Here is a 24,537-nt window from a genome sequence, read left to right as displayed (position 1 = left end):
ATATATTATATATTTATATATTATAAAATACAGCTTTTATATCTAAAAATGTTTATTTTAAAAGTTTAAACACCTACCAATTCCACCTACTAGTGGAATAATCTATTCATTCCACTCCTACATATCTACCCAAGAGAAATGAAAGCATATATCTATACAAGGACTTGTTGGTGAATGTTCATAGCAGCTTTATTTTAATAGGAAAAAACTGGAAACTACCTAAATGTCCATCAAGAACTGAAAGGAGAAACAAAAGGTGTATCTATAGGACAGAATACTACTCAGCAATAAAAAGGAATGAGCCTCTGCTATACAAAACAACATGGTTGAATCTCAAAATAATTATGTGGAGTGAAATATGACAGACCTCTTCCCTCAAAAAAAAGTACAACAAAGTATGATTCTATTTATACAAAACTGTAGAAAATCCAAACTAATGTCTAATGACAGAAAACAGATCATGGAGATGGAGAGAAGTAGGATTACAAAGGGATTATGAGGAAATTTGGGGGGGCATGATGGATACCGCTCATTTTCTTAATTGTGGTAATGGCTTCATGGTTTTGATACGAAAACTTAGCAAACCACACATTTTAAGTATGTTTATTGTATGTCAATTGTAATTTAATAAAGCTGTCAAAAGAACTCATTGAAAAAGATTCACGGGGGTGAAAATGGTGGCTTGGTGAGAGGATGGTAACATCTCAGTCAGTCTACACAATCTGAGGGGTACTGTGCAAACTGGACAAGTTCTTAGAAAGACAGTGACTGCCATCGGGCTCTGACAGCTGATACCAAAATTAGGCCCAGACATCAGCTTAGAACAGTAGCTAAGTCAAGACTCACCAAAAGAAAGATCTTATCCTAATAACTACTACAAAATATACCACATAAGCCAGGCCAAGAAATAGGAGCTTCAAAGAACAAATAAAGGAAACAACCACTAGGACGGTTAGTGCATGATATTCTAGAGATCATGGAAAGAATTTTTGTGTATTTTGGGTAAGTAGAGTGGAAAGACATCAGGCAGGAAAATATCATGTTCTCTTGCATTGTTGGGTCAGAGGAATTAAGGACTTCCAGAACCTTCAAGAAAGGCAAGTGGAGTTTATGCAGACAAGAAAAGAAAAATCTTTAGAGATCCAAGAGGAAGAAGCAACCTAGGAGTAAAAGCATATATGGAAGAGAAGATTAGAAGGTTGGTTCTGGAAGCAGGCCAATCTTGAACCAACCTTGGGCTGCAAATTCTGGGCAGCTTGATATAGCACTATACCCAACCAGGGTGTCTGATTCACCAGACAAGGGTTAGGGAGACTTTCAGAACTATCTAAGAGATATTTTGGCATCCCACAGTAATGTGTCTGGGTGCACAGAAGCTTGGCTGGGATCAAAAATAACTATGTAAAACCTGACTGGCAGGTTCATGAGTTGCCTGACCATTAATGTCCAAACTGGAATCCCTCTGAGAGAAGGGGCACTCACTGTTAATAATTACTCTAGGGTCACTCTACCTATAAGGATCTCCAAACACTGTTTTTCTAGGTATTTTTCCATGTCTATGAAAAAACAGTTCACAAAATGAATTAATATTACAAATACTGTTGACCCTTGGGGTGCCTGAGCGGGCTCAGTTGGTTAAGCATCCAACTCTTGATTTCAGCTCAGGTTATGATCGCACTGTTGGTTGGGCTCTATGCTTACAGTATGAAGCCTGCTTGGGATTCTCTCCCTCTTTCTCTCTCTGCCCCTTCCCAGCTCATACGCAAATATGGGTGCACGCACAAGCTCTCTCTCTCTCTCTCTCTCTCTCCTAGTAAATAAATAAAAGTTTTTTAAAAACTACCGTTGATTCTTGAACACCACAGGGGTTAGAGGTACTGGCCCCATGCATGGCTGAAAGCCCGTGTATAACTTTTGACTCCCCCCAAACTTAACTTACTGATAATCTAATATAAGCAACAAACACATATTTTGTATTTTACAAATATCTGTATTCTATTTTTTTAATGTGTATTTATTTTTGAGAGACAGAGCATGAGTGGGGGAGGGGCAGAGACAGAGGGAGACACAGAATCCAAAGCAGGATCCAGGCTCCAAGCTGTTAGCACAGAGCCAGACGCAGGGCTTGAACTCACGAGCTGTGAGATCATGACCTGAGCTGAAGTCAGATGCTTAACTGACTGAGCCACCCGGGTGCCCCTATTATGTCTGTATTCTTACAATAAAGTAATCTAGAGAAAAGAAAATATTAAGAAAATCATAAAGAAGAGAAAACATATTTACAATACTACATTGTAAAAATTCCACATATAAGCAGACCCACGCAGTTCAAATTGTATTGCCCATGGGTCAACTGTGTTTAGGTAAAAAAAAGAGATTTTTAAAAACTTATTGCCTATTTGAAAAGTCCGATCAAACATGCAGCAACTGCTAGAGCTCCAGATTTACCGCAAAATATTTACTTGACACTATGGTAGAAGGAGAGGCGATATACCAAGTGGTTTAGAGAATGGGCTTTTAAAGTCAGACTCGTCTGAATTCCGACCTTAGCTCTGCGACTGAGAGCTCTTGGGCAAATCAGTTCTTAAGGGTCTTAATTCTGCTGTTTGCTGTTGTTGTTCTTTTTCTATTCTCTCTCATGGTGAGTGTTTTCTATTTTTGGACTGTTTACTCACAAAATTCAGTGGATCTTTATCTCTGGAATCCTAAATCCCTGGGTTGACGTTGTATCCTTCCAGAAACTATTTGTGTCTCAAGGTTATCATCAGTCCAAAGACCATTTTTTTAATGTTAGTTCTTACCAGGCAGTATAGTGAAATTCAAACCTAGAACCCACTTGACCCCAAATTCTTAGGGAAGGTCCCAGCTTCTGTTATCCCAAGGCCAGGCACAACTCAAGCTTTCTTAACAACATTTTCTTTCGCTGGCATGTTAATTTTTTCTAGTTCATTTTTCTGCTGAAGCTGTAAGTCCCTCCAGGGATCTCAATTCCAACAACCAACTTATTATTATTATTATTATTATTATTATTATTATTATTTTTTAAGTAAGCTCTAGGCCCAACGTAGGGCTCAAGCTCACAACCCCAAGATCAAGAGTCACACGCTCTACCAACTGAGCCAGCTTACATAGGTCCAAGGTTTTATCTTTTTTATCCTTATGGTAATTAGAATTTATTTAAGCCCCTTCTTTCCTGCCTCCCCGCTCCCCAGGACAGATGAAGCGAGCACCATCTCAGCATTCTGATGTTCAGTGACTGTTTTCTCTCTCTGTCTCTCTCTCTCTCCTGTATGTATTTAAAAGGAAACTGGTTCTAGTCTATCTAGAATTTCTAATGGGAAGTTTTCTTGTCTCTGTTCTAGGAGAGAATTTTCAGATTATCTAACTGACTACACAGCTAACGAAGCTTATGCAAATTATTGAGCTTCTCTAAACCTGTTTTCTCATTTGTAAAATGGGACAGAGGGCAATGGAGAAAAAAAATATGTGCTAAGCACTTAGCTCTTTAACTAGTACACAAGGCTACTCAATAAACGGTAACTATGAAATCAGTTTTACTGGCAAGCTGTAAATTTTACCATTAGCTGTTGAAATAAATTCAGTCTATCAAAGTGGGTTTTTACTGTGCTTTGGCTTAAAGAATATTGAATACTTACTGGTCTCCCAAGTAACTGCAGACCACTGCTCATAACCCACACCAATAATGAAAGTATGCTATTAACATGATCCAAGTCTATTAATTAGAGCACATTTATAGGGGTCTGATTTGCCAACTCTATTTTGCACTTCTGAATGAAATTAGAATGTTTGGGGAAAATTCCCCAAGTTGGCAATTCACATAGGTATTCTCTTTTAATTTAAATTAACTGACTAAAACATGTTTTGGGCTATAAGCTCTCAGAAGGCAACAGCTATTTAATTTGCTTGCAATAATATCCCTGCATTTCTGTAGACGACAGTGATGCCCACGAACAGACCTGGGATATTGTTATACTTTTTAAGTTGTAAATTCCTCCTTATCTGACCCTAGGAATTACTACTGCGGTCACTGCCAAGCAGGGCCCTGTGTGGGACAGGAACATAAATTCATTCTACCCAAGCCAGCTGAAATAGCTTTCTGTGCTCTGGGGTCATCATGTGGTCTATTTGGTCATCCGAGTACCCTCCGAATGAAGCACAGGGTAAGTCCACAAGGATGCAGAAAAAATTTAGAGGGGAAAACAATATATGCTGCAGTTTTGCATTTTGTTTATCGGTATGAATGAGAAACAGAATTACACAAAGAATCCCTACAAAGAAAGAGCTGAGGTAATGGCCTCATGACATTAGTAAATGATTTCAGCACATAAAGGGAACTGGATGGCAGTAATTCAAGCAGTCTAAGAGACTGAAAAGGCCACAGGCACTAAAGAACCGTAATTTGCTACCAACTCCGAGAATTTAAATTTTCCAATCCATAAGATAAAAACCAGCGTACATATCAATAAACAAATTTTAGGTTGAGTGACACTTTATTATTTCCAAATGATATGTGAACAAAAGCCAATTATTTCCCATGGCCACTATTTATACCATATTTTCCATCCTATGTAATACTATGAATAAAGCCAAGATTTATGACATATTTTACTTCTTAAATCCTTTTTATTAAATCCTTCCAAAAATAGCTCTAAAATTTCATCAGTTTAGTAATGCCAACAGTTATGTGTTGGGTGCGCCCCAAAGAGCCTCACTGGCTAGTGCGCTTTCGCAGGTATCCCAGGAACTGGGTTCACACGGGACAGCACGTGCACAGTGACGGCCCTGACTGCAAACTTGCTTTGTGACGTGCATCCTGACCGCTCAGACAGTGCACAAAGGGCAACGTGACTAAATTACTATAAAATCTGAGGTTAATTTTTCCCTGCAAGGTTAGTACAACTTTTCTAGAAAGAGTGCCACGGCAAGGTCATTTGTATAGCTGCCCAGAACTGATTTTTTTAAAACTGCCTATAACCAGCAATAATTAAGGTCCTCCTCTTCCTCCCCAACCCTCAGGGCAGCCTCAGCATTCTTCTAGACTTCAGTGTTTCAGGGGCTCTCAGTGCAAGATAAAGGGAGACAGTGACACAGGATTAAACTGCAGTAGGAAGAGGACACAGCCAAGGATCTAACCAGTGGTTCTCAGGAGCTTGGAGAGAATGGAATCTGAATCCCCTAACTGGGGAACAGCAAATTCCATTCCCTAAAATGAAAAGTGCTGATGGATGCCTTATGATACAGCTCTTGCACATTTCCTCACGCTAGACACAGGCGTGTGCGCAGCTGCAGAATGAGAGCATCAGGATCTAGCTCCGTGTGGGGGCCATGTGAGAAATCACTCTGTAGGGTGCTCTCAATGTTTCTTCATGATGAGAGAGAATTCCTCTTCTATATGACAACATGCACGTCCCTAGTAGTACATTAAGGTTTCTCATATGCTATTCAGAGATCCCTAGCTCTGGAGATAAACAGATAGGAGACCTTTTCGTTACTCTGATCTGATGAATAAAGGTCTTAGGAGAGAGGATTGTACCTTTATACTCATGAAATTATGAAGACACATAAGGTGATCAGGAACATTATGCCACCTCTGTAAGGCTGCAGTACAACATTAGTGTTCAGAAACAGGCCTGTAGTGAATTCCCAAGGACTATGGTCTCATTCAGTAGTGAATAGCCACGATTTTGTTGCTGGAGTTGGTAATGTCCCCTCGGGCAGTGACTTTTGTAAGGGGATAAAAAAGGTTTCCATTCCTTCCGAGCATTCTCAAGATCCTTTGCTGCACTCTCACATTTAACCCAAGGCCATGAGAGCAGACTATTTACTGTAGAGCTGTATTTCTTTATTATAGCTATGGAGAGGCCTGTTTCTAAGAAGTACGAGTCACGTGCTCCTTACCCTTTGCCATTTATTACAACTGAGCCCTCAGCCGCGCTGCGGCAGCATCTGCCCACGAGGAACTGCTCCGGGTCTGAGAGGCCCCTTTGTCTATCAGGACCCAACTGGTGCTATACTACTGTGGAAGGGAAACCAGCCAAGATTTTGAATGAATAGGCTGGAAGTACGCACCATTACAGACACAAAACGTCTTTCACTGTGAAGGTCTGCTAGAGGTATCCTGTGTTACGTTTTGAGAAACACTTGAAGCCACAGAGCTATTTCTCTCTCAAACATATTGACACCACAGATGTAAGGAAAAGAAGCACACACAGTTAATGAGCCCACAGCACACCCAAATGCTCTGAGAAGTTAGCCAAAACCTAGCAGAAAACTATTAATATGAACCCAGACCAAGGGACTAGGATCAGTGGAAACAGCTCAACTTGACAGCTGTGAATCAAAGTCAATCACAATGATGTAACCTTCTCCCCAAAGATATGGTAAGTCCTCTAGACCCAAACTACAGGGAAAAATCTCCCCCCAAAGATTTCATTACTAGTAACAAGACAGGAGACACACAGACACTATATTGAGGCTCCGGGACAGATTTATTATGTTTAGTCTCAGCGGCCTACAGGGAGATCTTGTCTGGGATTTCATCTAAAAAATCTTAAGGCTTTTCGAAACTTTGGGAAAGATTCTGAATAAACAAGACAACTTAAAGTTGTTCCGGTTGCTCCTCAAATAGCAAATTATATAACTCTTCGGGTAGAGAGTCCAAGTCTGGGGAATGAGAAAGGGATGAAGACACTTAGTTCTCTCTGGTCTTGTGAACCCATTATAAAAAGTGGGTTCTTAAAAATATACAAATGTATACAAAATATATTAACACACACACAAACACACTTATATATATTTTTTCAGATCCCTTAAACCTTTGCATGACTGCACTCACTCCGTCTTTAATGACACACAAAATTTTATCCCAAATGCACTTATTCTGTAGAGGCAAAGCATCTGATTGAGAAGTATAAATTTGTTAAAGAAATTATGACCATGGTCATATTTTAGAGGTCAACAAAAATAGCTATTAAACCACAGAAGGATTTTCTAAGACCCTAAGCTTTGGCCTGTGTTTATTTATGACTACTTGAGTTTGGGGGTTGTATTAAGGAAATGCTGAAAATTCGGAAGGAAAACTTTTTTTTTTTTTAAATAGCATTATTGTTAAGGCTTCTTTCTGTATGCATTTATAATGTGACAATCAAAACTTGTGTCTTCAATGTGTATTCTTAGACACCTTGGATGACGAGGAAAAGTGCAGGCTCCTACCTCAGAAAAGACAAAGCAGAACTTATGTCAGGAACATCACAGGAGTAACTGTCAGAGAGGAAGGTTCTGACAAACCTACCAGGAGGTGTGCAGGCATCTGCAGGAGACTGGACGAATGTGGACCGCCTTTTGGTTGGCATAGGCAAAGCCATTTTCTGTTCTTTATGCTTTGCCAGTGCGGCTTGAACTGCTTCCGTATGGATATCTGAAAGATTAAACATTTGCATTTATTAGCTCTTGGTTCTTAAAGTGATTACTTCTGTGGGCTGAACTATTACTGCCTCAACTGTTGAAAAGGGATATTTAGGTGATTTTTAGTTACAATTTGTGTTGTAACAATTAAAATAAAAATGAAAAAGAAGAGACAAAAAAAGAAAGAAGTCAAGGATAATTTTACAGAGAAGGAAAATGAAGCCCAGAATGATTATGTGACTGCTTTAAGAGCAAACAAGGGGCTAGTGGAGATAGGCAGGGGTGGGGAAAGGCAAAGGGGTCTAACATGCCCCTGTGCCAGGCAGGGATCCTACCTCTGAATGGAATGAGTGCTGTGCAGGTAGCTAAAAGACACTCACTGTTCTTCAGGAAAAGAAGCTTAGGATTTGTTTAACTGCCTGAAAGTGGTTGAGACCACTCAGTTCTCTACCACAGGATCAGAAGGGCTGAATCTGATCTAGAAAAATATAAGAGCTGATGGTACTTGTTTGCCACTGTGGCCACAAGAGAATTCAGTTCTCCCCTTGAAGTCCAAGAGGAAGGAACCTTAGAGCACCAGGAAGGTCAGTCGGTTAAGTGTCCAACTTCAGCTCAGGTTATGATCTCACGGTTCATGAGTTCGAGCCCTGCACTGGGCTCTCAGCTGTTGGAGCAGATCCCAGTTTGGATCCTCTGTCTCCCTCTCTCTCTGCCCCTGCTCCGCTCACACTCTCCTCTCTCCCTCAAAAATAAATAAAGATTAAAAAAAAAAAGAAGTCTAATAGGGGTGTCAAAATTAACATTTCCCAACAGAACACTTGATTGTCCACTCCTGCCATAAAATGTGCTCTACATTTCTGCAAAAAAAGGATCATACTATTCATAGTCTTTGGTGTTCTCCTTTGAGATTTTTTAAAACTCTTACAAAATCCTATGAAGGTAGATAACTGAAGTAGCTTCCTAGTTCTCAAGAATTTCCTCTTCTCAGGGATGGGCCCAGTTGAGGGACAAACTATCCTAGGAGGCCTGTCTGTGCTATGTAAATGTACCTCTTATAACAGCTGGACCTATCAGATCCTTTTATGGGGGTCTGTGTGGAAGAATTCGAAGTCAAGAAAATGCAGGTTCTAGAACTGAGTCACTTTAATGATAATTCCCTAGAGAAAAGGAATGTCCTTAAACTTCAGGGTTGAAACCCTGGAAGCTGTCTCTCCTTTTCTAGGGATTTCTCAACTGTTGCTTCGCTTCTATGACCTACTCTAGCTATTTAAGGTAGCCTGAGCTGGCCTGTTTCATGCAACAACAACAACAACAAAAACCTTCACTAATATAACCAGAAACATCTTTCTGTGTAAATACAAACCTATAACATAATTTTAAAGGTTGCATAGAATTCCACTGTATGTCTGTGCCATGATTTATTTAAGCAACCTGTTTCCAAAGTTTTGCTACTATTCTTGGCAACGATTCACAGCAAAAGAATTCAGTATTTTCACCTTAGTACATACATCTAATCCTATTTTTGTAGGATTAATTCCAATTGCTGAGGTGTATTTCCTAAGAACAAGGATTTTTTTTTTTTTTTTTGAGCAGGGGGAGAAGCTAGTGCAAGCAGGGGAAGGGCAGAGGGAGAGGGAGAGAGAGAATCTCAAGTAGGCTCCACACCCAGCTCGAAGCCCAACATGGGGATCCATCTCACCACCACAAGACTGTGACCTGGGCCGAAATTAAGAATCGGACACTTAACCAACTGAGCCGAGACACCCGATGATTTTACTCTTATATAGCTATCATACAGTTACCAAAATCAATAAATTAAATACTGATACAAATTATTATGTCACCCACAACCCATATTCCAACTTAGCCTACTATTCCCCAGTAATGCACTTTATAGTTTTTCCTCCTTTGTTCCTGATCTGGGACCTGACACAGAATCATACATTACGTTTAGTTGTCACAATTCTCTATTATCCTATAATCTGGAACATTTCTTAACCTTTGTCTCTCATTGCCTTGACATTATTGTACAGACTAATTATATTGTAGAATGTCCCTTAATTTTAGTTTGTTGATATTCCTCATAATTAGATTCAGGTTATACAATTTGGTAGGAATACCACAGAAGTAATATGTCTTCTTGAAACATGATGTCAGGAAGTGTCTGCCCTATTACTGGTGATAGTAACTGATTACTTGGTTAAGATGATGTCTACTAAAGTAATTCATTGTAAGGTTATTATTCTTCCGTTAGTGTAATTAACAAAGAAATTATGGGTGAATGTTTTTCAGATGATATAAATATTACATACTTCATTGAACTTTTACCTACTGGTTTTAGCATTCATTGATGATTCTTGGCTGAATCAATTATTACCATAATGGCTACAAAACATTGATTTAATAACTCTATCATTCCTTCTGTATTTATTAGTTACTTTTTCTACTATAAGAAAAAGCATCCCTTTCTCTCCCAATTTATTTATATCAATACAGACCTATTGACTCTCATTTTATTCTATGGCTATTGTTACTACCATTACTTATTTTGATGGTCCTAATACCCCAGATTTGACCAACGAGGCCAAATCAAACTGGCTCTTACATCCTTTTGACATATTCCCATCATTTTGAGCAGTTTTTGTTCTCTGGTATAAGATGTTCCAGGTATGTTCCCTTCTCCAGCACTAGAATTAAACATTTCTCTAAGGAACCCTGACCTCTCTTAGTGGAGAATGGTATTTAGAAACCAAGACCTTAAAAGGAGTGCTCAGTGTTATTGGGGTATCAGACGCTCAACCAACTAAGCTAACCCTGACCTCTCTTAGTGGAGAATGGTATTTAGAAACCAAGACCTTAAAAGAAGGAGTGCTCAGTGCTATTGGGGTATCAGACGCTCAACCAGCTAAGCCACCCAGGTGCCCCTCTTCATTTTTTTTTTAAAGCCGCATAGCACTCCATTATATAAGTTAGTTTACTCAACTATTCTAAGTGTGGGCATTTAAGTGTTTCCGATATTTTACAATTACAAACAATAATACAACAAAGGGTCTTGTGCAAGTAGACTTTTATACTGATGAGAGTATATCTTCAGGGCCAATTCCAACAAGTGAGACTCCTAAGTCAAAAAGTGAATACATTTTAAACTCTGCTGCATCTTGCCAAGTTCCTCTCCAAAGAGTTGTATCATACTGTATTACTATCAGCAATGTGCCTATGTGTCTGTTTCCTCATAGCCTCACCAGCAGAATGTATTATCTTGGTTTTTTGACTATTACCAGTTTGGTAGCTGAGAAATGGTGTCTCAGTATACTTTCAATTTGGACTTCCTTTATTTTATTATTTTTTTTTAATTTTAAGATTTACTTTATTTTTGGAGAGAGAGAGAACGTGCAAACAGGGGAGGGGGCAAAGGGAAGGGGGAGAGAGAGGGAGAGAGAGAAAGAAAGAGAGAGAATCCCAAGCAGGCTCCACACACTCAGCATGGAGCCTGATGTGGGGCTCAGTTCCATGACCCTGGGATCATGACCTGAGCTGAAATGAAGAGTTGGACGCTCAACTGGCTGAGCCACCCAAGCACCCCTGTACTTCTTTTATCATTAATGAGATTAAACATCGGATTTAAGGATCATTTAATATTTGTTGGTAAGTGAAAGTAAATATTCATGTCACCTGATCATTTTTCTACTGGGTTTCTGCATTTATTTTCCCCTAATTTTTAAGAGTTCTTCACTAGCCCTTTATCTCTGAATGTCAGAAATAGTTTCTTTCAATCTGTCATTTGTCTTTTGACACTGTGGTAGTTTACTGCCACACAGAAGGTTTTTAAAAATTTTTTATGGAATATCTCAAATCGATAACCTAATGCTATACTGAAGGAACTCAAAAAAGAACAAACTAAAACCAAAGTTAGTAAAAAGAGGAAATAACAAGGATTATAACAGAAATTAAAAAAAAATAAATTTGAAAAACAGAAAACAATCAGCAAAAATAAAAGTTGGTTTTTTGAAAAGATGAACAAAACTGACAAATCTTTAGCTAGATTAAGAAAAATACAGGGGCACCTGGGGGGCTCAGTCGGCTGGGCGTCTGACTTGGGCTCAGGTTATGATCTCCCAGTTCACAGGCTCGAGCCCCGCGTCGGGCTCTGTGCTGACAGCTCAGAGCCTGGAGCCTGCTTTGGATTCTGTGTCTCCCTCTCTCTCTGCCCTCCCCTGCTCATGCTCTCTCTCTCTCTCTCTCTCTCTCTCTCTCTCTCTCAGAAATAAAGATTTTTAAAAAATTAAAAAAGAAAAATACAGAGTAAAATAACTAAAATAAAAAATGAAAGAGGAAATATTACAACTGATACCACAGAAATAAAAAACATTATAAGACTACCATGAGACGACTACTATACCACAAATTGGATAACCTAAAAAAATGGATAAATTCCTAGAAACATACAACCTACTAAGATTGAATCATGAAGAAAGAGAAAATCAGAACAGACAAATTACTATTAGGAAGACTGAATCAGTAATAAAAACCTCCCAACGAAGAAAAGCCCAGGTTTCACCGTAGAAATCTATAAAACATTTAAAGAACAGCAACCTTTCTCAAATTCATTCAAAGAACTAAAGAAGAAATACTTCTCATTTAAAAGAAGAAATACAAATTCATTTTTATGAGGCCAGCATTACCCTAAAACCAAAGCCAAACAAAGATACTGCAAAAAACAAGACAAAACAAAACAAATCCAAAATAAAACAAAACAACAACCCCCTAAAACTAAGCAACCCACTGAATGGGAGAAGATATTTGCAAATGATATATCCAAGAAGGGGTTAACATCCAAAATATATAAAGGACTTACACAACACCAAAAAACAAATAATTCAATTAAAAAGTGAGCAGAGAACTTGAATAGACATTTTTACAAAGAAAGCATACAAATGGACAACAGACATAAAAAGACACGCAGCATCACTAACCACAGGGAAATGAAAATCAAAACCACTTCGAGATCTCACCTTACACCTGTCAGAATGGCTAGGATGAAAAAGACAATACCAAGTTTTGTGAGGATGTAGAGAAAAAGGAACCCTGGTACACTGTCAGTAGGAATGTAAATCGGTGTAGCCACTGTGGAAAACAAGGTAAAAAAATTAAAAATAGAAACACCAAAAAGTCCAGTAATTCCACTATTGGGTATTTACTCAAAGAAAACAAAAACACTAATTCAAAAAGACATATGCATCCTCACGCTTCCTGCAATATTGTGTGTAATAGCCAAGATATAGAAGCAGCTCAAGCGTCCATCGACAGAATGGATAAAGATACGGAATATATATACAGTGGAATATTACTCGGCCATTAAAAATAATAGGACCTTGCCATTTGCGACAACATGGATGAACCTAGAGGGTATCATGCTAAGTAAAATAAGTCAGAGAAAGACAGACACCATATGATTTCACTTATGTGTGGAATCTAAAAAAAGGAACAAACAAAACTCAAAGAGACTCTTAAATGCAGTTAAGAAACTGGTGGTTGCTAGAGGTGAGGCAGGTGGGGGATGGGCAAAATAGATAAGGAGCATTAAGAGGTACAAACCTCCAATTATAAAATAAAGAAGTCACAGAGATGAAAAGTAGAGCATGGGGAAGTCAATAATATCGAAAAAATGTACAGTGATGACACATCATAATGAGCATTGAGTAATGTATAAAATTATTAAACCACTATTTTTGTACATCTGAAACTAATGTAACACTGAATGATAATCACACTGAAATTTTTAAAATAAATAAAAAACTTAAATGCAGATTTTTTTAAAAGGCAGAAACAGACCCATAAACACAGAGAACAAACTGATGGTGGCAGAGGGGAGGGGAGTAGGGAGATGAGAAAAATGAGTAAAGGAAAGGAGTGCCTGGGTGGCTCAGTCAGTTAAGCATCTGGCTCTTGATTTCAGCTCAGGTCATGATCTCAGGGTTTGTAGGTTCAAGGGCTGCTCTGGGCTCTGTCAGCACAGAGCCTATTTGTGTCTCCCTCTCCCTGCCCCTCCCTCCCTCCCTCTCTCTCTCAAAATAAATAAAGTTAAAAAAATTTTTTAAAGTCGGTAAGGGGGAGTGGGAGATACAGGCTTCTAGTTATGGAATAAGTCACAAAGGTAAAAAGTACAGCACTGGGAATATAGTCAATGGTATTGTCATAGCGATGTATGGTGACAGATGACAACTGCACTTGCAGTAAGTATAGCATAATGTATAGATTTGTTCAATCACCATGCTGTACATCTGAAACTAATGTAACACTGTATGTCAACTATGTTTCAATTAAAAAAAAAGAAAAGAAAAACACCCCTACACCAATATCCCTGATGAATACAGACAGATGCAAAAATATGGAACAAAATACTGTCAACCTGAATTCAACAGTACATGAAAAGGACTATGTACCAGGGCGCCTGGGTGGCTCAGCTGGTTAAGCGTCCAACTCTTGGGTTTGGCTCAGGTCATGTTCTCACGGTTTCATGAGTTCGAGCTGAACGCTGGGCTCTGTGCTGACAGTGTGGCGTCTGCTTGGGATTCTCTCTCTCTCTCCCTTTCTCTCTGCCCCTCCCCAACTCACACCGTCTCTGTCTCTCTCAAAATAAATAAATAAAAAACATTCATATTCATATTTATATTTAGGACTATGTACCATAACCAAGTGAGATTTATCCCTGTGTTGCAAGGATGTTCAACATATGAAAATCAACAAATGTAAGACTCTACATTAACACAATGAAGGACAAAAATTATATGACCATCATAGATGCAGAAAAAGCATTTGACAAAACTCAACACGCTTGATAAAAACACTCAACAAACTAGGAATAGAAGGACATTCTCTCAAAATAATAAAATTCATAAACGAAAAGCCCACAGCCAGCAACATAGTCAACGGCGAGAGCTGAAAGCTTTTCCTTCTAAGATCAGGAACAAGGTAAAGATGCCTGCTCTCACCACTTCTTTCAGCATAGTACTGGATGTCCTGGTCAGAGTAATTAGGCAAGAAAAAGAAATAAAAGGTATACAAAAGGAGAGGAAGAAGTAAAATTATTTATGTTTGCAGATGACATGATCTTATACATAGGAAATCCTAAAGATTTTATTCATGTACACAAACTGTTAGAACTAATCGGCGAATTCACCAACTGCAGGATAGAAAATCAGGATACAAAAACCAGTTGTGTTTCTCAACACAAACAATTAACTATCTGAGAAGGAAAGGAAGGAAATAATCTCATTTATAGTAGCATAAAAAATAATAAAAATTTTAAAATAAACACAATCAAGCAGGCAAAAAACTTGTATACCATGAAAACCGCTGAAGGAAATTAAAGAAGAAACAAATGGAAAAACATTCCATGTTCATGGACTGGAAGAGTTAATATTGTTAAAATATAAGTGATCTACAGATTTAATGCTATACCTGTAACAATCCACTGGCACTTTTGAAGAAATAGAAAATGTATACGGAATCTCAAAGAACTCAGAATAGCCAAAACAATTTTAAGAAAGAAGAATAAAGCTGGAAGCCTCATATTTCCTGATTTCAAAATATATATATTTCCTGAAAGCCAGAGTAACCAAGATAGTATAATGTTGGCATAAAGAGAGACATATAGACCAATGCAATAAAATAGCTCAGAAATTAACCCTTGTGTGTATGGTTAAATGGTCTTTGACAAGGGTGCCAAGACTGTTCAATTAGGAATGACAGTCTCTTCAACAAATGTTGCCAGGAAACTGAAATATCTGCATATAAAAGAATGAAGTTGGACATTTATCTTATACCATATACCATATAAATTAACTAAAGGGGTGCCTGGGTGGCTCAGTCGGCTGAGCGTCCGACTTCGGCTCAGGTCATGATCTCGCGGTTTGAGTTTGAGCCCCGCGTCGGGCTCTGTGCTGACAACTCAGGGCCTGGAGCCTGCTTCGGATTTTGAGTCTCCCTCTCTCTCTGCCCCTCCCCTGCTCACGCTCTGTCTCTCCCTCTCTCTCAAAAATAAATAAATGTAAAAAAAAATTAACTAAAAATAAATCAAAAACTTAAACATAAGACATGAAACTATAGAAGTCTTAGAAGAAAACATAAAAGGAAAGCTTCATAACTCTGGAACGGGTTAATCATTTCTTGGATATGACACTATAAGCACAAGCAAGAAAAGCAAAAATAGGTGGGACTCCATCAAACTAAAAAGCTTCTGCACAACAAAGGAAACAACAGAGTGAAAAGGCAACCTATGGAATGGGAGAAAATATTTGCAAACCATGTATTGGATAACGCACTAATGTCCAGAATATTTAAAGAATACTTACAACTCAATAACAACAAGTAACCCAATTTTAAAATGGCCAAGGGACTCGAACAGACATTTCTCCAAACAAGATAAACAAATGGACAACAATCATATGAAAAGATGCTCAACATCACTAATCATCAGGGAAATGCAAGTCAAAGCCACAATGGCATATCTCTTCATACCAATCAGGATAGCCACTGAAAGGGGGCCTGGGTGGCTCAGTCAGTTAGGTGTCCGACTCTTGATTTCGGCTCAGGTCATGATCTCAAGCTCCATGTCAGGTTTTGTGCTAATAGCAAAGAGCCTGCTTGGGGTTCTCTCTCTCCCTCTCTCTCTGCCCCTTGCCTGCTCATGCTTTTTCTCTCTTTCAAAAATAAATAAATAAACTTAAAAAAAAAGGATAGTTACTGGAAAGAAAACAAATCAAAAGGGGGGGGGAAGAAAAAGAAAGGAAAGTGTTGGTGAGGACATGGAGAAATTAGGATCCTTGCACACTGTTGGTGGGACTGTGAAATGGTGCAGCTGTTATGGAAAACAGTATGGAAGGTTTCTCAAAAAACTGGAAATAAAACTATCATATGATCTAGCAATCCCACTTCTGGGTATATATCCAAAAGAACTGAAAGCAGGGTCTCAAAGAGATATTTGCACACAAATGTTCAATGCAGCATTATGTACAACAGCCATGACATGGAAGGAACCTTAATGCCCATGAATGGATGAATGTATAAAGAAAATGTGTTAGATATATACAATGGACTATTATTCAACCTTAAAAAAGAAGGGTATCTTCTCACATGCTACAACATGGATGCATCTTGAGGACATTAGGTTAAGTGAACTAAAACAATCACAAAAAACCAAAATCTGCTTACAAGAGATACCTAAAGTACTCAAATTCTTAGATGTAGTAAGACTAGGGGGAGAGGGAAACAGAGAGTTGTGAGTTGTCACTGTTTCAGTCATGCAAGATCAAAGAGTTCTAAAGAGCTGTTGTGTACCAATATGCATATAGTTAATATGGAAATGTACACTTAAAAATTTTGAAGGCGGGGCACCTGGGTGGCTCAGTTGGTTAAGTATCCAACTCTTGATTTTGGCTAAGGTCATGACGTCATTCATGGTTTATGAGATGGTGCCCTGAGTCAGGCTTTGTGCTGACAGTGTGGAGCCTGCTTGGGATTCTCTCGCTCTACCTCTCCCCTGCTCACTTCCTTGTTCCTGCTCGCTCGCTCTCTCTCTCTCTCTCTCCAAATAAATAAACATTAAAAAAATTTTTTAAGAGGGTATATATATATATGTGTGTCTTTTACTGCAGCAAAAACATTTTGTATGTAGTCTTTCATCACATCTGGATTTTGAGTTCCAGCTGTTTTCCCATAAGACTTTCTCTAAGCCCACGTTACTGAAAAATTCACTGGTGTTTTCTTTTAGTACTTACCTTTTTTTTTTTTAAATCTAGATCTCTGATCCATTTGAAGTTTTTCCTGGCATATGGTATGAGATATGGATTTACTTTATATTATTCCCTGTGTCCTAGCACCATCTATTAAAAAGTACATTTCTGTCCCAATGATTTGCAATGCTATCTTTATTATACACTAAATCCCAGATGTACTTTGTTCTATTTCTATACTTGTTATTCTAAAGTTTATTTATTTTGAGAGACAGAGAGAGAGAGAAAGAGAAGGGGGGGGGGAGGGCGGAGACAGGATTCAAAATGGGCTCTGTGCTAACAGCAAAGAACCCAATGCAGGGCTCAAACTCACAAATCATGAGATCATGACTTGAGCCATAGTCAGACGCTTAACCTACTGAGCCACCCCAGTGCCCCTCTGCACTTGTTATTCTATTCCAATGTTATTCTATTCCAATGGTCTATCTGCCACTTTGTCTGCCATACCACACTGTTTTAATTATAGAGTCTTTAGAGTGAATGTGTTTTATTTATTTTTTTTTAATTTTTTAATATATGAAATTTACTGTCAAATTGGTTTCCATACAACACCCAGTGCTCATCCCAAAAGGTGCCCTCCTCAATACCCATCACCCACCCTGCCCTCCCTCCCACCCCCCATCAACCCTCAGTTTGTTCTCAGTTTTTAACAGTCTCTTATGCTTTGGCTCTCTCCCACTCTAACCTCTTTTTTTTTTTTTTCCTTCCCCTCCCCCATGGGTTTCTGTTATGTTTCTCAGGATCCACATAAGAGTGAAACCATATGGTATCTGTCTTTCTCTGTATGGCTTATTAGAGTGAATGTGTTTTAATATCTAGTAGGTATAGTCACTCTTCATAGGTTTTCTTTCTCAGTGTTTTCCTACCTATTCTTACATGTTTATTTTTCCAAATGAACTTCAAAAACCTGTTTTCTGGCTCCATAAATAAATTTAATAATGTTGTTGGGACTGGATTGAATTTATAAACTAATTTAGGGAGTCCTGGCATCTTTGTGATGTTGAATTATCAAAGAACAAGGAATGCTTTTCCATTTATCATGTCTATGTTGTGTCTTTCAGAGTCTTAAAGTTTCCTTTGTAAAGGCTTTATACATTTCTTAAGTTTTTCCTAAATATGTCTTATCTTTTCTATTGCTTTTTTAAGTGAGGTTTGCTCTACTATATCTTTTAATTGGTTATTGCTTGCATATATGAAGGCTACTGATTTCTGAACTAGTTTTATATCTGGCTACCTGACTGAATTATTGTATTAGATTAATTTTGTTATTGACTTTCTTGGGTTTTCTTTTCTTTTTTTTTAATGTTTATTTATTTTTGAGAGAGAGAGAGAGAGAGAGAGAGACAGAGCACAAGCGGGGGAGGGGCAGAGAGAGAGGGAGACGCAGAATCTGAAGCAGGCTCCAGGCTCCAAGCTGTCAGCACAGAGCCTGACATGGGGCTCAAACTCACAAACCACAAGATCATAACCTGAGCCAAAGTCGGAAGCTTAACTGACTGAGCCACCCAGACACCCCCGCTCTCTTGGATTTTCTAAATAAACATCGTATCAAGTACAAATACAGTTTTACTTTTTCTTTTCTAATTCTTACACCTCTAGTTGATTTGCCTTGTCTACTCATATTAACACCTCTAGTGCATTTTAAATGTTAGCATCCTTAGAATTAAAAAAAAAAAAAAAAACTCTTGTAAATAAATTAAAAAAAAAAGAACAGCTCAATTTTAAAAAATAAGTTGAGGCACTGGACAGGTAGGTTATAGAAGAAGAATAAAGGTCAATTAACATATTCAAAAAGGGGCGCCTGGGTAATTCAATTGGTTGAACGTCCGACTCTTCATTTCTGCTCAGGTCATGATCTCAGGGTTGTGGGATGGAGCCCCATGTTGGACTCCACGCTGAGCATGAGCTTTGCTTAAGATTCTCTCTCTTTCCCTCTGTCCCTCTCTCACTCGCACACTCTCTCTAAAAAATAAAAAAGCCATATTAAAAAAATTCAATCTCATTTGTAACACTTCCATCAACAAGGTATGAGAGGGTATGAGAGTGCCCGTTTCCCTACATCTATGGACAACACTGAACTATTTTTTTCATCTTTTCCCAAGAGGTAATTGGAAAGTGTTATTTTACAGTTTTAAAGTAGCTATTCCTATTCTTGGCTTGTTTTTATGAAGTGGTTACGACATGATGCAAAAGTAGCATAGATGGGCTTTACGTATCAGGGGCAGAACAAACACTAAGTGCCCTTACCTATTTAGATAGATGGATGGATGGATGGCCAGATGGCCAGACACACCAGCAGATATGGACAGACTGAACAGACTAGCAGATATGAACAGACTAAAAGGCAGATGCTTAGACAGGTTCAATCATTAAGTAGAGAAGCACAGTTCAAAGAGGTACCTGCAAGCCATCAAGTAGTCATGCCATTTTCACCAACTTCTAAGGCAGCAACCACTTTAACATTTTTAATTATGACAGAGACAGCAACTATTAAATTCTGGAACATTAGGGTATCACATTAATTTTGGCACTATACTGTGTGCCTAGTGGAGAGGGAAAATGCAATTTTAATTTAATTTAAATTTAAATAAAATTTCACGTGCATTTCACATTCCCTTGTACAGATTACGTTTTTTTTTTTTAATTTTTTTTAATGTTTATTTATTTTCGAGACACAGACAGAGCATGAGTGGGAGAGGGGCAGAGAGAGAGGGAGACACAGAATCCGAAGCAGGCTCCAGGCTCCAAGCTGGCAGCACAGAGCCTGACGCGGGGCTCGAACTCACAAACTACGAGATCATGACCTGAGCCAAAGTCGGATGCTTAACTGACTGAGCCACCTAGGCGCCCCAGACTACGTTTTCTTTTTCTTTTTTTTTTCTTTTTTTTCTTTTCTTTTATTTTATTTTATTTTATTTTTTTTAATATATGAAATTTACTGTCAAATTGGTTTCCATACAACACCCAGTGCTCATTCCAAAAGGTGCCCTCCTCAATACCCATCACCCACCCTGCCCTCCCTCCCACCCCCCATCAACCCTCAGTTTGTTCTCAGTTTTTAACAGTCTCTTATGCTTTGGCTCTCTCCCACTCTAACCTCTTTTTTTTTTTTTTTTCCCTTCCCCTCCCCCATGGGTTTCTGTTACGTTTCTCAGGATCCACATAAGAGTGAAACCATATGGTATCTGTCTTTCTCTGTGTGGCTTATTTCACTTAGCATCACACTCTCCAGTTCCATCCATGTTGCTACAAAAGGCCATATTTCATTTTTTCTCATTGCCACCAGACTACGTTTTCTTTAACCTGGAATATCTATATAGCAAACAGCTATTCACCCTTCAAACTGGTCCAGACTTCAACACCTCCATGAAGCCTGCCCTTAACAGTGCCAGTTCCCAGGCTCCTTCCCCTGTCATCCCCTCTTTTTTTCTGCCTCTACCTTTTATAAAGGATACCTGTGTTTAAGAAAAGATTCTTGGGTTTCTGTCTGTGCTTCTCTAGAATCTAAACTGTCTCAACTCATAGGTCTACAATAAATTCTTGATGAACTGAACTAAACTCAATTTACTTTCCTTGGCATAAGGAAGAGTATTAATATGGAAATAAAATAGTCTTGGTATACCAGTGGCAGCCCCCTTAGCAAACGCCACCATGACAGAAATCAGATATAAATTTTTTTTAATGTTTGTTTATTTCTGAGGGAGAGCAAGTGGGGGAGGGGCGGGGCAGAGAGAGAGAGAGAGAGAGAGAGAGAGAGAGAGAGAGAGAGACTGAGGATCCGAAGCGGGCTCTGTGCTGACAGCAGAGAGCCCAATGAGGGGCTCGAACTCACAGACCATGAGATCATGACCTGAGCTGAAGTCAGAAGCGTGACTGAGCCACCCAGGCGCCCCAGAGATCAGATTTAGACAGAGAAAGAAAGTTCTCTATTAGGGTAACATAAGGAGTTATTGTTGCATTTAGCTCCCATTACTAAGTCAGAAGAATCCATACTTAGAGTAAAAATCATTAAGAACAATAACTGATTTATTGCTTTAAATCATTTATCCAGGGCTATCATTTTTAAAACTATCTTTCCCAAACCCCCATTTATAAAATAATTAAGTCATGGGAATATATGTACAGCATGGTAACTGTAGCTAATACATTGTACATTTGAAAAGTTGAGAATTAAGAGAATGAATCTTAGAAGTCCTCACCACCACAACAAAAAGTTCTGTATAGGTACGCATGGTGGTGGATGTTGACAAGACTCGCTGTGGTGATCATTTCACGGTATCAAATCACTGTGTTGTATACCTGACCTAATATAATACTACCTCAATAAAAGGAAAAAAACTGCTACTTTTTTGTTTAAAAATAATATGAATACATTTCACATTATATGTATTTTGCATTTTACCACAATAAAAAAACCCTTAGTATACATATTAGAAAAAATTAATATACATATTGGAAAAAGATGTAAGCACATATAATGCTGGAGTGAAATTTTTTCTGAGATCCACTGCGTCTCAAAACTAATCCCACCTCAACAGTTTGCTACCTATTCTTCCAGGTTTCTGTATCTGTGTTCTTAATATGTGTAATGTTGTTATTCATATTTCTAAAAATCAGGTCATGCATTACATACTATCTTGCATTTATTAAAAATATATTTTGTACATCTCTCCATATCTGCACAAAAAAATCTACCTCTTTTTCAAAGGATTTTAAAATCCACTTTCATAGAATTCCTTTGTGTGGACATGCTGTAACTTATTTAACCACTGTATTATTATGAACGCTATTACAACAAATGTCTGCGTATATATCTTTGTGCACACTTGTAGGTGTTTGTGTAAAATAAATTCCTAGAGGTGGAATCTCCAGGAAAAAAGGTATTGATATTCAAAGTTTTAAAGATATTGCCAAACTGTTGTGCTGTTACCTTTAAGACCACAGTACCAACTTATTAATGGCTCCGAAATAATTTTATACTGCATTTATGTTATTCTGTTTTAGTGTCCCTGAGGTTTACTTAGTTGAATCAAGATTGCCATATCTTATTGAATCTATGATGCCATCTTATATAAAACATATCCTGATTTCAGACATGTTAAAATGTGAAAAGTGTTCTTCTTGTATTAGATGAAATCATGGTTCTTAGCTGTCCCGGAAAACAAATGATTAACTGCTTATACTGAGAAAAAGCACTTCCTCAACAAGAGCAAATCAAATGCTCAGACTTATTAATTAAAAATGCTACATTTCCAGGGCACCTGGGCGGCTCAGTCAGTTAAGCATTCGACTTCGGTTCAGGACAGGATCTCGCAGTTCATGAGTTCGGTCCCCACGTTGGGGTCTCTGCTGTCAGCACAGAGCCTGGAGCATGTATCCCATTCTGTGTCTCCCTCTCTCTTTGCCCCTTCCCCACTTGTGCTTTGTCTCTTCTTCCTCTCTCAAAAATAAAAAAACATTAAAAAAAATTTTTTTAAATACTACACCTCCAAAAGTATTTTGCTAAAACTAGGGAATTCTTCACAACAATCAAGCTTTACAAGGCCCATGACATTTGGATAATTAATAACTACACAGCATGTTCTTCTCTGCTGTAAGGTTTCTGTCAGCAGAACACAAAACAAATCAAACCACCCATCTATTTTCTAACATGGTAAGCCCTGGCCCATATATTGGTGTCAAAACAAGAAGTCCACAGTTACTACATTAGCAAAGCCTCTTATTGATAAGAACAGGCAACTCTTTTAACTGGATTTGACTCATTTACCACCATACAATTCATCTTGATCTTTGATAAGAAGTCACTTCCGAAGTTCAGTCCCCAGACACAGCTGACTTTGGATATCTCTGCCAGAAGCACATGTGAAAGCTGGGTATCATTTTCCAGCACTAACGTTTGAGCTGAAAAGGCGATACAAATACTCTGAAGTCCTTTTTTGTTGTTGTTTTGTTTGAGGTAGCTAATTACTCAAAAACCGAGCTTTAAAGGAGTTGTCAGAATTACTTACCATACTATCACTTTCCATCTCAGGCATCAACTGTGTATTTTCTACACTTGTGACCATAACACGCGTGTAGAAATTGTATCATGCCTTGATGTGCAGGAAAAAAAGGTACTAGCAAATGTATTGGAAATGTCAGAACCTCTTGACTAAGCACAAAGAATGGAATCGGATCATATCTGACTGTGAATAAATATAAGCTCTTTATACCATGCCTGCAACATGAAATACTAAGTCTACTTAGATTTGATTAACATTAGTTGAAATGTCATAGGTATTAATAAGCCTCCAGCAAATAAGAAAGGATTTTCTAGTTACACTTAATAACACCATTAAATCCTTTCGGTGTACCTCTCAGTTTACTGTGAATGCTTGTCATTTTACTAAACACACCCTCCATTCTTATGCCACTTTTGCACGTGACATGTAAACGTAACCGTTCCTAAAGATGGAGTGACAAAGAGGTGAAGTTCGACTCCCAACAATTTCTACAACTTATTTGCTCTACTTCTGCTGCTGCTGTTGATTCCTTCTTATTCATTAGAAGCCGCAATTTGCTGAGTTTTCCTTTGCAATTTAGTTAATTCCTAATGTACTGAAAAATGTGTTTTTTACCCCAAATCCATGCTTGCATGCCTCCACTTTCATGTTCCCCTCATGATAGTACTGTGGTACTCTCATATCTTTCAATATCTTCAGGGTTTTAAATGGCCTTTTCTTCCCTATTTTACCTCCTCTCTGGTCTTCTTGCTACTACCTTAAAAAAAAAAGTCCCTGCGAGACAAATATCCCAAACCTTACTCTTAAACCCTCTTCAAGATCTCTGCACCAAACTAAGAAACACAGTTGGCTAACTGACATTTGGTTCACAGACTACACTTTCCCACATTTGGGGTAAATCTGAAAGAATTGGTACAAGAGAGCAAGGGGCTAGAGATCACAGTTAGGTTTTAGTTGACTGAGGTCAAAATGTTACAGTAAAGGTCACTATAGCCTTTCTCTGTATGTGATCAGCCTGGATATAGGATGTAGAGAATCATCTTTCTGGTTCCTTCCTAATTCTTTTATTATATGCTGTAAAAACAAACAAACAAGGCGGGGGAACCCCCACAAAACTCTCAGAAGTCCAGAGATGAGAGTTTAGAGGCCGAAACCCTTCTGAACTGGTCAGAACCCACTGTTGCTGAACCTGGGCCCCAGAGTCAAAAGTGCCCGGGAAATCAGGCTTGGGTCCTGGCAACAAAGAGGAGCTCCTGAGATGTTTTTCTATATCCCGTTGTACCTCCCTCTAATCCACTCTTTAACGAACAACTACT

General features: G+C 38.4%; 1 protein-coding gene across 4 annotated transcripts in view; it reads right to left on the bottom strand.

Annotated features, from left to right (window-relative positions):
- DIP2B (disco interacting protein 2 homolog B) overlaps nucleotides 1–24,537 on the bottom strand; it is a 226,750-nt gene that overhangs the window by 72,189 nt on the left and 130,024 nt on the right. For all 4 annotated transcript variants that reach the window (XM_049627296.1, XM_049627297.1, XM_049627298.1 and 1 more), the window contains exon 4: nucleotides 7,313–7,438. In XM_049627296.1, coding sequence (XP_049483253.1) covers nucleotides 7,313–7,438 — 126 coding nt within the window. The remainder of the gene's footprint in view (nucleotides 1–7,312; nucleotides 7,439–24,537) is intronic.

Source organism: Panthera uncia, chromosome B4 (genome assembly GCF_023721935.1).
Source record: "Panthera uncia isolate 11264 chromosome B4, Puncia_PCG_1.0, whole genome shotgun sequence".
In the NCBI taxonomy this organism is placed as follows: Eukaryota; Metazoa; Chordata; class Mammalia; order Carnivora; family Felidae; genus Panthera; species Panthera uncia.
The sequence above is the reverse complement of the archived record's forward strand: the minus strand, read 5'-3'. Positions and strand labels throughout refer to the sequence as shown.